Raw genomic sequence first — 13044 nt, forward strand, 5'->3', positions numbered from 1 at the left:
GAAATGTGGCAGTCTGTTATATTTGTTACAGAGTGAAGGTTATGACAGACAGATTTCATACAAAGGTGTCTGCTATCATCTTGAGACAAAAGAACGAACTGGATCTGGGCAGGCCGAGGGGCAAAAAGAGGGGGGGCAGACCAATGTGGGCAACTGCATAAGTGGTGAAGGACATCAAAGTGTGTAGTGAGGTCCTCTATTGGCTTCTTCACTAAATACACACCAAACCAGCGTCATCTGCAACAGAATAAAGATGACACTGGGATGCTGGCCTTAGAGGCAGAGCTTCAAAGAGAAAATCATAGTGGCAATGGTAAAATAGGCCAACGAACACAGACATTGGACAGACGATGACCAGGCCTGTCTTACGAGTGCCCGTTGTGCCCATACATTAAGACAGCATCCCAGCATCCATACGTCATGGCCAGCATCCCAGAGTCACCTTTGCTCAGACGCAGACATGCTCCCTGAAACGGTCAGCCTGCCTCCTCCCTGTGTCACCTCTGTAGATGGCCGGACACTTCCTACGAGAAATGCAGCTGATAAGATTTTGAGACTGAAATTACCAGAGGGGGACCTGACACAAGAGGATTTGTTGGTGACATTTTTGCAGGTGACACAACGGCTCCTGTCACAGATCCAAGTGCCTGGGCAGGACTGGGGCTCTCGTCTGTCAAGTGAGCTGTGGATGAGAGGTCTGCACAGCTTATGTGGTCAACCGAAGAGCATCCAGGGTGCTCAGCTAGACTGAACAGGGAGACAACAACAGGGATCTGCACTGGCAATCAGAAGGTTGCCGGTTTGAGTCCCGTAAATGCCAAATGGGACTCTGCTCTGTATGGCCCTTCAGCAAGGCCCTTAACCTGCATTTGCTGAGCGCTTTAAATAGTGAGAAAAGCGCTATATAAATGCAAAGAATTATTATTATTATGGGAGTGTCTCAGGGAAGGCGCTATAACCCCACATGTCACCGTGCCGTTCATCTCCGTGATGAATGTCCTGACTATACACCTCATGTTTTTCAGGATCAGGCGTTCCTTTTCGATCAGTACCCCTGCATCCTTGACATGGACACTAAACTGTTCCTGCTGCGGACACAGGCCCAGGTAAGCATCTCCTTGCCATCGGCTTTGGCGTCCATGATGACACAGCCGGTGATCATCAAGTGTTTGCTGTTTATTTCAGAGGATGACCAGTGACATCTTTGTCGGAGACAACACCCTGCTTGTCAACAGAGAGACCATCCTGGCAGATACCCTCCAGGTGCTGAAGCAGAACACATTTCAGTATTGGTTCCCACTGAAGGTACTGTTTGTCGCCGTTAGGAATCTGCAGACGGTGGGGTGAATTTTGAAGGCCTCGGCCACAACTCCTATTATCAGTAACCACTCGGCTGCCATCTGAGGTCCTCTTCGGTCCAATTGCTCACACACTTTTCTGATGTTTACTTAGTTTCTTTAATTCGTGATGAGTCTGTTCAGTGAGCAAAAAGTAATCAGAAAAAAGAAGAACCAAAAACTGAAGGCTTAACCACAACGTCCAGGCAGCCATTACTGGAAACACTGGCTCTGAAATAGCGCTGGAGGCGGGGCTATAACTGCAGCATTGGGAGGCTCCACCCCTATAGCTTTAATAGACAGGGAACAAGGAACGTACCAAACAATAACGCATTTCAAAATATTATAAAATATATATTGTGGTAACTGGCCCGGTCACAGACAGGCAGACATCGTTAGTTCACCCCACACACGTTTATTTACAATATTTACAAATTAAGTGCCACACACAACCCCAAAACTCCCCCAAAGTCCAGGTCTCAGCAATGCCTTTTCCTTCTTCAGGCCACCTCCTTTCCTCTCCTTAGCTCCGTGTTTGTCTGCAACCGACTCAAGCCATCCAATGGAGGGAGGCGGCCCCTTTTATACACACCCGGACGAGCTCCAGGTGCCTCCCGATTAGCTTTCGCTGGCACTCCCAAGTGTGGCGGAAGTGCCGGCTGCACACCCGGGAGTACTCTGGGTGTCCGTGGTCTTCCTTGGTCTTCTTCCCCCCAGGGCTCCTCAGGCATTGGGGCGCCCCCTGGCGGTGACCACGGGCCCCTATAGGGTTGAGCTTTGAAGGTCTGTTCCCGTGGTCCCCAAAGCCACCTGGGTGGTCTGGAGAAGGCGTAAGCCCTCCTCCGGTCCTTCCAGGCATCCCGGCTGGGTGGCAACCTCAGCCGCTTGCCACAATATCTTCATATATATATATATATATATCTATTATACTAATAAAAGGCAAAGCCCTCACTGACTCACTCACTGACTCATCACTAATTCTCCAACTTCCCGTGTGGGTGGAAGGCTGAAATTTGGCAGGTTGATTCCTTACAGCTTCCTTACAAAAGTTGGGCAGGTTTTATATCGAAATTCTACGCGTAACGGTCATAACTGGAAGCAGTTTTTCTCCATTTACTGTAATGGAGATGAGCTTCAACGCCGTGGGGAGTTTCGTGTGACATCATCACGCCTCCCACGTAATCACGCAGTACATAGAAAACCAGGAAGACCTCAAAAAAGCGCTGAAGAAAACATGCATTATATAATTGAGAAGGCAGCGAAACAATAAGAAGCGAGCGAGTGACATATACAACCATATTCATGAGTTCTGCTACTTCGGAAACAAAGCACGATGTAAACCTACACTTTAAATTAAGTTCATAGACAGGCTGCCGCTGGCGTTTGTAATTTAGTGCCTGCCCATATAAGGCCGTCCGTCAGCGGCAATCCAATAGCAAACTCCCACTAAATATTTACGGGTGAAGGACTGTGCTTATGGAGAGGAAGATGAGATGGTCAGCGTGGTGTTTGACACAAACTCAGCGAAACTGCGAGAGAAAGTTTTAAGTGCCAGGACTAAGGTAACATTAAATACAGCCATGGACATAGCACGAGATGGCACCAGCACAGCTGTGAACCTTCGATGCATGTACACCGAGTGGCTCACATGAACTGACGCAGTGCACAGATAAAAAGCAACAGTTCCAAAGAGCGCTGAACAAAAACCGAATTACACAATTGAAAAGGCAGCAAAAAATATGAAGCGTCTGATAAGCATATTCATAAATGCAGCTACTGTGGAAACAAAGCACACGTTGGAAAAAGTCAATGTCCCGCTAAAGGAAGACAGTGTAAAAAAAACCCGTGCATGCAGTGTGTCAGGTCTCAGATAAAGAAGACGAGCTGTTTATTGATGCAGTAAGAAACGAATCGATGAATGAAACCTGTTATCTTTACAACGATTGACAAACACGGAATGTAACTTGAACACAACACATCCTACAAATACGAACCTGATTGAAAGAAATAATGATAATCAAATCCTTGATGACAGCAACACTCAGTAACACTCACAAAACAAATACTGTATATTGACAGTCATGTTACGTTATTTTTAAAATGTTCCCTTTTCTTTTCTACCTTTTTAACACACTACTTCTCCGCTGCGATACGCGGGTATATATATATGTATATATATATATCCCGCTCTACATACTCGAATAATGGATACTTTATTCGCCATCAATGATTGTTTTGGTAAAGCCATACTCAGTGTATTCATTAGATGAACGGTAAAAAGTAAGAGCGAGGGGAGGATGACTCATTGAGGCATGCAGGCTGTAGTCGCCAACTCTATCTGAATTGCGATCACATTTGAAAAAATCTATCTTTTCAAGTTCTATTTAGTCCATATGTGTCAAACTCAAGGGCGCGGGCCACATCCGCCCGGCGTAATTATATCCGGCCCGCGAGATCATTTTATATACTGTATTATTGTTATTAATGGTCCGGGTATATGAAGCGCTGGTAACACAATAAACTACAGATCCCATAATGCAGCGCTTCAGCTGCCTTGCCGAACACTTACCACGCTAATCAAGTCTACCTTATGATGCTGCAAGTTATTGCGAAGCTAGAGTTATTGCGCACTGAGTTTGCACGGCGCTTTGGTGACTTTGAAGAACAAAAAAAGTCCGTCTACATGCGGCTCGAACCTCGTGCATGTTTGGTAGCACATATCTGTGTGAGAAGCTCTTCTCAGTGATAAAGACTAACAAAACAGCACACAGGAGTCGCCTCACTGATGAGCACCTGCAGTCCATCCTGAGAATCTCCACAACACAGAACCTCACAGCAAACAGAAACGAACCTGTGGCCAAAAAAAGATGCCAGGCGTCCAGCTCTAAAATGACATCTGAGCAAAGACAACTGAATGATTTGATTTGTTATTGCACGTAAGAGCGGGAGTCAACCGTTTTAACAAACAGTGTATTGCACTGATACGAAATAGCTGTGTGTGTATATATGTAGATATGTATGTATATGTATATATATGTTTATGTGTGTGTGTGTGTATGTATGTATATATATATATACTGTATATATATGTATATGTGTGTATATATGTGTGTGTATGTATGTAGATATATATGTATGTATATATGTGTATATGTATAGATATGTATATATATATATGTTTATGTGTGTGTGTGTGTAAATATATATATATGACAACAACACTCATCACTCACAACAGTGACAAAACAATTACATTGACAATCATGTTACGTTATTTTCAAAATTTTTCCTTTTCTTTTTCATTGCTTCTTTAACACACTACTTCTCCGCTGCGAAGCGCGGGTATTTTGCTAGTATATATATATAATACGCTACTGTGGCTGTCCGTTTGTCTGTCCTGGATTTTAAATCCCGTGTAGCTCACAAACCGTTTTACCTATTGACTTGAAATTTGGTACACATATACTACGTGACGTCTACTATCTGCTTTCGGGGTAATGATTGACCTCCAAGGTTATTCCTCTTTTTATTTTTATTTTATTTTATTGAAGAATCAACTCACGGCAGCGGCCAGCAGAGCAGCGCATGCGTACGGGTGCCGTTTTCATTCTCTACCACCTTCGCCATCACTTCATATCTTTAAATCATTCTTGAGGCAGATTGAAGACTTAAGTGCCAGGTTAAGTGAAAAAATTAAGAAAAACGTACTAAGTAATTGCAATACAAACTTGGACTTAATAAATCAGTTTTAATGCGAAAAGTTGCTGACAAAAGAAGAGAAGCAGCGGGCCGCTAGGGTGGAGAAGAGAAGAGCAGCTCAGGAATGAACAAGCGCATCAACCTCTGAGCAAATGAATGATCAACGTACAGAGAAAGAGGATGAGAACTACAAGTCAAGTGGATTCACTGCACATTATCGTTATAGCAGTGCGCCGCTACTGGTGCATATATATATACAGCGGTACCTCGGTATTCGTCCTTAATCCGTTCCAGATCCTTTGACTTATACCAAACAGGACGTATACCAAACAAATTTTTCCCATAAGAAATAAAGGAAAAATGATTAATCCGTTGCAATGAAAAAAAAATCCTATTGCTATTGGCATATTATACATTGATGGGATTGTATAAAATAATTTAAACACTGCTTCATACTAAAATACAGAAATACAAAAGCAATTCGATGAAATAAATGAAAATGTAACCTCACTTTACTTTTTAATAACGTCTTTGTTTTTCACAACAGTAGATACCGTCGCTCTCGGCATACGGTATACAGCAGCCAAGTCCCGGATACGCATGCCACCTTCTTACTTTTCAACAATCAATCAAATGTATGCAAAAAAACACAAAATCACGTGAAAATTCACAGAGAATTACAGCGCGGGTTGTTCACTGAATGCTAGCAACTGGCGTACTGACGCTCGTGGGCATTCGTGGCTTTGTCTCGAGAGAGGTAAACAAGGGTAGTGCGCGGTGTTCTAGCACGCGAGTCGTGCTCCAAACAGGACGTCTACCAAGCAAAATTTTTCACGTCCAATCAGGACGTATACCAAGTTGGACTTATTCCAAAGCGGACGTATACCGAGGTACCACTGTATATATATATACATATATATCTCTATTATAATTAAAATATCTTGGGTCAAGACGTGATCTTCGTGGAAAAACACTTTGATGTCCCGCGAGACAAGACTTTACAAGTTTGGAAGGCAGACCCGTAAGACGGTGACTTTTCATGTCACGCCCAACTTACAAACAATTTAAAACAAGTTCACAGACATCTCACCTCTCAGTTGTTGGTACGAATTTCACAATTTAGATGTCACATTGTCCTTGTTTTAAATGGTGAGCATATTGGTGAGAGTAAAAACAGATCAGATGCAATTAAGTAGTGAGCAGAAATAACTCATTTACTGGAATACCATTTAAAAGTTTGAATCTCAACTCCGTAAGTGATAATTACATCTACCGTGTGGTTATGAGAACGAGTCGGGCCGATGACAATCCGGCAAACCCCTATTGCGTTTAACTTTTTTATAAGAGTTCTTCTCCACATCAATGTTGTGATATTTTTGAACTCTTTTAAGACCCTCTCCAATGGGGCGACACGCCGAAATGTGATTGATGCGTCTGTCGAGGTCTGCTTGTCCGTCGCCGAGGTAACTGCAGGTCCACAGTGCCGCAGGGACAATGGCAACCCCACCGCCTTCTCGCCCAACGTGTCTGTAGTCTGATGGGTGATGCGGGGAACTCTAGAACTTGGTCACTGACCTGGCCCCGGCCCGGCCCCTCCGCTGTGTGTAGTAGAGTGGTAGCTCCCACTGCAATAAATGACCTTGCTGTTCCTGTTTCAAGTTGAATAAAGCTGAATTTGCTGAAATCCTTAAACTCGGCCTCGTCTTTTGGGTGCAAGGCAGCGACTCACGTGTCACAGTGTGCGTATTAAAATCCCCCATCAGCACTACATGACCATAACTTAACTTAGAGCTAAATCTAATAAAAAAAAACTGCCAAATACAGCCATGAACCGTGAATATGGCTCTGATGATCTGAAGACTAGAACTTCATTTATGTCAGAATCTGTTTTAATTTCCAAGGATGTCAATTCTCCTAAATTCTTAGAAGTGGTTTGCAGTTCTTTACACAGAATTCTCTCCAGGCCGACTCCTCACCTTGTCGGTATCTCTTGTATTACGAAGGAGTGTGTAACCATTAGGTGCTGCCTCGGCTAAAGGAAGAGTTTCAAATTGACTGAGCCGAGTTTCAGTCAGAAGACGTAAATCCGATTTTGTACTTTATATGCTATCATTTACCAAAGCAGCCTCATTTCATTGAAAACAAATGTTTAGTGACAGCATTTTAAACAGCAAAGGTGCTTTTGAACTGCTGTTCTGCGTATCACCTCTGGCACAACATACGCTTTTTCCTAAAACTCGGAGTTCCTTTTTTCTTTTTTCATATTTTAAATATACAGTGATCCATCCTCGATCGCGGGGGTTGCGTTCCAAGGTGAAACTCCGCGAAGTAAAAACCGTATGTTTAGATGGTTATTTTTATGTATTTTAAGCCCTTATAAACTCTCCCACACTGTTTATAAATATTCCCCGCACAGTTATACAGCATAAACCCTTTGTATTCTCTTAGATATTAGGTAAGATTCGTTGAAATTATGTATGTAAACACACTGTTTATATACTACACACAAACATATGTATTATAACGACCCGGCAGCAAGCGCTGGCGGAGTGACGCCGTATGGGTAATTTATGTAAATAGTTTGTGGGGAATTTATGGGTAATTTATGTAAAGCTTATTGTTGTGTCGAAATTAACTTAGTAACCTAATTGTCTTTCTTGTTGTAAGTGTTGTATGTGTTTGTGCTCAATCAGTGGGGTGGGTTGGGTTATCGCCGTCCGGGGTTGTTGTTATTGTAAATAGTCACCATCGATGAGAAAGATGGCTCTGTAAATGACCTTGACCATGGCTATACAATGAGTTTTAAGCTTTGTTTTACTGGCTATCTGTTAATAAAAAGATACAACAGGACAGAGCTGTATCATTGCTAAGATTCTATCTAAGCAATTGTTGCGAGACACTTTCGAGTCGTGCGGTGTATGGGACACGAGTGCTCGTTATCTAAAGAGCTGGGTGCAGCTGCGTGCATAACGCTGGCAATCCGCTAGCCGACAGTTTGGGAGAGGTGCACGGCAGAGTTCGGCTCTAAAATCTTTAAAGACTCCACCACGGGTCGCTACAGTATCGTATATGATTGAGGAGTTTTATTTAATACATAATACAGTTTTAAACACATTGTAATTGATTAGGTAATATAAAAATCAATGAAAAATCTACAACCTGTAAATATAAATAAAACCTAAATCTTATTTTAAAGAAATCGAGCGTCTCCGATATCACATATGTTACAGCCATTACGATAGACAGGCCACCAGCAATAAATACGCACAATGCAAGAAAAATTGTATAAAATGTGTGTACAGTTACACTAACCGTACGTACATGTACTAAGTACGTAGAAAATTAGTTATGGGTACTCGCCAACAATGACATGACGACTTGTCCGATAACGATGATATAAACGTTACCGCACAACAAAGGAGAGTGTTACATAAAGGAGCCTCTTCAAGCGACTGTGTAGCACTGCAGTGTTGCTGTTCCCTTCCTTCAACATATCCAAAACTTGTACCTTTTCGGCAATCGTTAGCATCTTCCATTGGCGCTTGGGCACGGCCCCTGAAGCAGGAACACATCGTTTTGGTGCCACAATGAAGGGCTTGACTATGCACAAAAGAGCACAAAAGTGAACTCTTCACACAGCGAAACACGTTGATGCTGAATGAGCGAGACGAGACTTCCTGGTTAACGCAGCAGAATCGAATGCTGCTGTCCATCGTTGAGCCAGTCAGCACCCAGGAACTTAATTGCATGCTCTGATTGGGTAGCTTCTCAGCCATCCACCAATAGTGTCCCTTGTTTGTATTCAAATGGACAAACCAACAGAGGAAGCGTGTACCAGAAGTAAAAAGACCCATTGGCCGCAGAAATCTGTGATATATATTTAGATATGCTGACATATAAAATCCGCGATAGAGTGAAACCGCGAAAGTCGAAGCGCGATATAGCGAGGGATCACTATAATATGTCAGAGGCTGCCTTTGACAACAAAGTCTCAGCAATGACGTTGATCCTGCCAGCCCTACATGATGGCCTCTTGCTTTCTTTTCCTGCCCCATATTGTATGCACCAAATACAGATACAGTATAAATATTTATTATTCTCATTTTAAGGTCCAGTTTGCTGGAGAAAATGGCATCGATGCAGGAGGACTGAAGAGAGAATTCTTCAAGGTGCTTGCCAGAGAGCTGTACGGGTCGGCAGACGGGATGTTCCAGGTGGATGACTCTTCTGGGTTGCTCTGGTTCCGCCAGGAGGTAAGCAGTAGAGAAAACTGGACCTGAGGGCACAAACGCTGCCAGCTCACCTAACCAGGTCAGAGGTACACGAGGTGACAAGCTGATGGCCAAGTTCTGTGCAGTCAGTTGGTCACATGGGTAAATAAAAGGCTGGCAGTAAAAAAATTCACTGTGCAAAAAGAGATGAGAACACACATAAAGGGTCTGCTGCACCCGTCGGCAAACCCGTTATATTAAAGGTTGGCGCAAATAAAACGTGTGTTAGCACACTGAGACCCGTTGAAACTGGATAGTCCACCTCAAGATGCTGGTACTGACAGATAGATTGAATTCTGGGAGGAAGAGGTGGGTCCCAGTAGAACAGGTTCCAGAAGTGACGTCAGCATGTCAATCATTCTTCCTGCAGAGGGGAAAGAAGGAGAGATACAGTTACAGCTTAGCGCCCTCAACTGGCCTGGGGTAGTATCGCTATTAACTAAGCCCTTAAGTTGTTCCCCAAGCGCACACGTGTGCCAATTGTTTCAAGGAAACAGGCTCGGTGACCCCATGTAAGGTTCACTCTGTGGTACGTCACTCTGTTTGAACTCTCCATTTATATTTTAAAACTTTGCATGAGTCACATGGACAGTTGAATTCCTGTTTACATCTAACTTCAGTAAAATTCTACATTAATAAACAAGAAATGACGATACGATACAAAGAGAACAACCAAACGTGTTCAGATAAACCACAAGTGCAGCTCAAGAGGACCAGGAGATGAATGTAACAGGCAAAGGTCAAGACGGGAAGGACTAATGACTAGCAAAGAGTGAACTCTGCTGACTTTGTTTCACAGATGATGAACTTGGTGAAAGACATTGAAGGTGATTGGGAAAGAGAAAATGAACTAGTTTTGAGTGGATTGTAATGGTGCCATGAAGTGTCCTCGAATACTAGGGAAGTGTATTAGATGAGATTATGGCGGCTAAAAATGTGACCTGTGCTCAGATTTATCAAGAAAAGGACAGCAGTCCTAACTGGGTCAAATCTCAAATTTGATGCAAGTTTGGTCCAACTCTTAGGAGTAGAAATAAAAGAATTTGGTCAATTTTCCTCATTTTGGAAGCTACTCTTAACTTCATTAAAATTTAGGAGAGCCTAACTGGCTAGGAGCTGCCAGAAGATGACATTCAGGCAGAGATTAACACACACATCCTGGGAATGGACGGATGTTTTGGAAATGGCTCTGACAGAGATGGAGTAATAATTGTTACAGATCTTGTACGTTCCATAATCAACCTATCTATGTAGTCCATCCATCCATCTTCCCTTTGGCAGAAAAGCCATGTGTTGTCCTCTGAAATGAGTTACGTTGATCCGTCCCATATAGCCACTCCTGGTCTAATGACGAGAACTTCCTGCCATTGTCTCATTTTATTGTTTCCAGACCACAAGGGTAGGAGTTTGGGATGTGCGGGTTTGAAGTTTATAGCTCTTCAGGTGGTGGTACATCCTCTGCCCAGGGAATCGAAGCAAAAACTGGCGTACCTTCAAATTGGTCTCTGTAAGACACTTGTGGTGCCCACGTTTTTTACCGAGCTTGGCTATTATTCCAACGCTTGCCAAGTAGTGAGGAACTGAACGTCTTACTTTTCAAGCTCCTCCATTTACTGCATAAGCCATACGTTTTGAACCGGCATGGCTACGGCCTGGTAGGAAGGCTTATTGAGTGACACTGAAGGAACGGCACAATACCAGGAGTGTTAGCAGTACAGAGAGAGAACTGTATTTGTGCCCATCGTTAGACGGCTGTCCATATGGCTCTCTTTTGTATTTTACAGGAAGGCAGTGAGCTTTATCATCTGATTGGTCTCCTTTGTGGACTCGCCCTGTACAACGACTGTGTGGCGGACTTCCACTTTCCTTTGGCGCTGTACAAGAAACTGCTGGGCTTTGAGGTGACGCTGGAGGACCTCGAGGAGCTGAGTCCAACGGTGGGGCGGTGAGTGGCAGACACCTGTTGTAAAGACGAGCTCCCCTTGTTACTTTGCTGCGAACTATTGAAAGGTGGTAGGCATTTGGTCAAGAAAATCTTTATTGGACTATTTGACAATTGTGTTCATCAATGCAGTAAGTTTAGCAGCTGCAGTCAGGATGTGAACTAAGAGCTGGACATCACTCCACGTTTCACAGATAAGACTTTCCGTCTTTCTTTGCCAACTCCTTTTTTGATCTTTCCATGTGATGGGATGCTCAGTATATTTCTGGACAGCATCTAGCAGTATGTTACGGAAACGGCAGCTGTTTGTCCAGGTCAACAAGCACTTCGCTTCGCTCACTAAATAGCCAGCGCTACGCACCTTTGTGAAGAGCACCCCAAGGAGACGCGGCCACCCCTCTTAAACGGTGACACAATAGGAAACAAATACAGTTGTTTTACCTCCTCTTTGCTCCATCAGCTGCTGGCTTGCTGCTCCTGTCGTGCTGCGTGATCTGCGTGTCATGCGGCGCTGCGATCGTTTAAAAGTCTGTACAGCACCTTCTTGTCCCCCAGGCATCCTCAAACATCATGCGATCTCTTTTTGCTGTTCCGTTATTTTACCGAGTAATATTTTCCGTTCGTTAGCACTAATGTGATCTTTACTCTCATTTTTTTGAGACTTTCGAATTTTCCGACTTCCATTATCTTTAACCTGCTCTGTATGTGTATCACGGGACTTGCTTCCAAAGGTTGTAAGTATGACGTGACTTGTCCGTCTCGCGGGATGTGAAAGTGTCTCTCTTCAAAAGATCACATCTTGTTGCAAGATAGAAATAAGTGGATAGGACTGGCGAGCTTTGGTGGGCTGAATGGCCTGTTCTTGTCGAGATTGTTCTGATGTTCTAAAGCAGGGGTGTCCACACTTTATCGGCTTGCGAGCTACTTTTAAAATGGCCAGGTCAAAATGATCTACCTACATTAAAAATTATATATATATATACTAATAAAAGGCAAAGCCCTCACTCACTCCCTCACTCACTCACTCATCACTAATTCTCCAACTTCCCGTGTAGGTAGAAGGCTGAAATTTGGCAGGCTTATTCCTTGCAGCTTACTTACAAAAGTTGGGCAGGTTTCATTTCGAAATTCTACGCATAAGGGTCATAACTGGAAGCTATTTTTCCCCATATAATGTAATGGAGTCTTGAGTTGGAGATGGCCGCGGGGGGCGGAGTTTCGTGTGACATCATCACGCCTCCTACGTAAGTACGTAGAGAACAAGGAAGAACTCCAAACAGCGATCAGCACAAAACGCCATTTCACAATTGAGAAGGCAGAAAAACATTATGAAGCAAATGATGCATACAAGCATATTCATAAGTACAGCTACTGCGGAAACAAAGCACGGCGTGAACCGTAAGTTTATATTAAATTAAGTTCATAGACAGGCTGCCACTAGCGTTTGTAATTTAGTGCCTGCCCATATAAGGCCGTCCATCAGCGGCAATCCAATACAAACACTGCCGGTAAATATTCACGTGTGAAGGACTGTGCTTATGCAGAGGAAGATGAGATGGTCAGGGTGGTGTTTGGCACAAACTCATTGAAACTGAGAGAAACTTTTAAGTGCGGGTCTTAGCTGACATTACACGAGATGGCACCAGTACAGCTGGGAACCTTCGATGCAAGAACACCGAGCGGCTCACGTGAACTGGCGCAGTGCACAGACAAAAGCAACAGTTCCAAAGAGTGCTGAACAAAACCGAATTACACAATTGAGAAGGCAGCAAAAAATATGAAGCGTCTGATACAA

General features: G+C 43.5%; 1 protein-coding gene across 3 annotated transcripts in view; it reads left to right on the forward strand.

Annotated features, from left to right (window-relative positions):
* Window positions 1-13044, forward strand: part of LOC120527089 (probable E3 ubiquitin-protein ligase HERC4) — a 67349-nt gene that overhangs the window by 40974 nt on the left and 13331 nt on the right. For all 3 annotated transcript variants that reach the window (XM_039750154.1, XM_039750155.1, XM_039750156.1), the window contains 4 exons: window positions 1026-1106; window positions 1186-1305; window positions 9146-9289; window positions 11092-11252. In XM_039750154.1, coding sequence (XP_039606088.1) covers window positions 1026-1106; window positions 1186-1305; window positions 9146-9289; window positions 11092-11252 — 506 coding nt within the window. The remainder of the gene's footprint in view (window positions 1-1025; window positions 1107-1185; window positions 1306-9145; window positions 9290-11091; window positions 11253-13044) is intronic.

Source organism: Polypterus senegalus, chromosome 4, assembly GCF_016835505.1.
Source record: "Polypterus senegalus isolate Bchr_013 chromosome 4, ASM1683550v1, whole genome shotgun sequence".
NCBI classification, from domain to species: Eukaryota; Metazoa; Chordata; class Cladistia; order Polypteriformes; family Polypteridae; genus Polypterus; species Polypterus senegalus.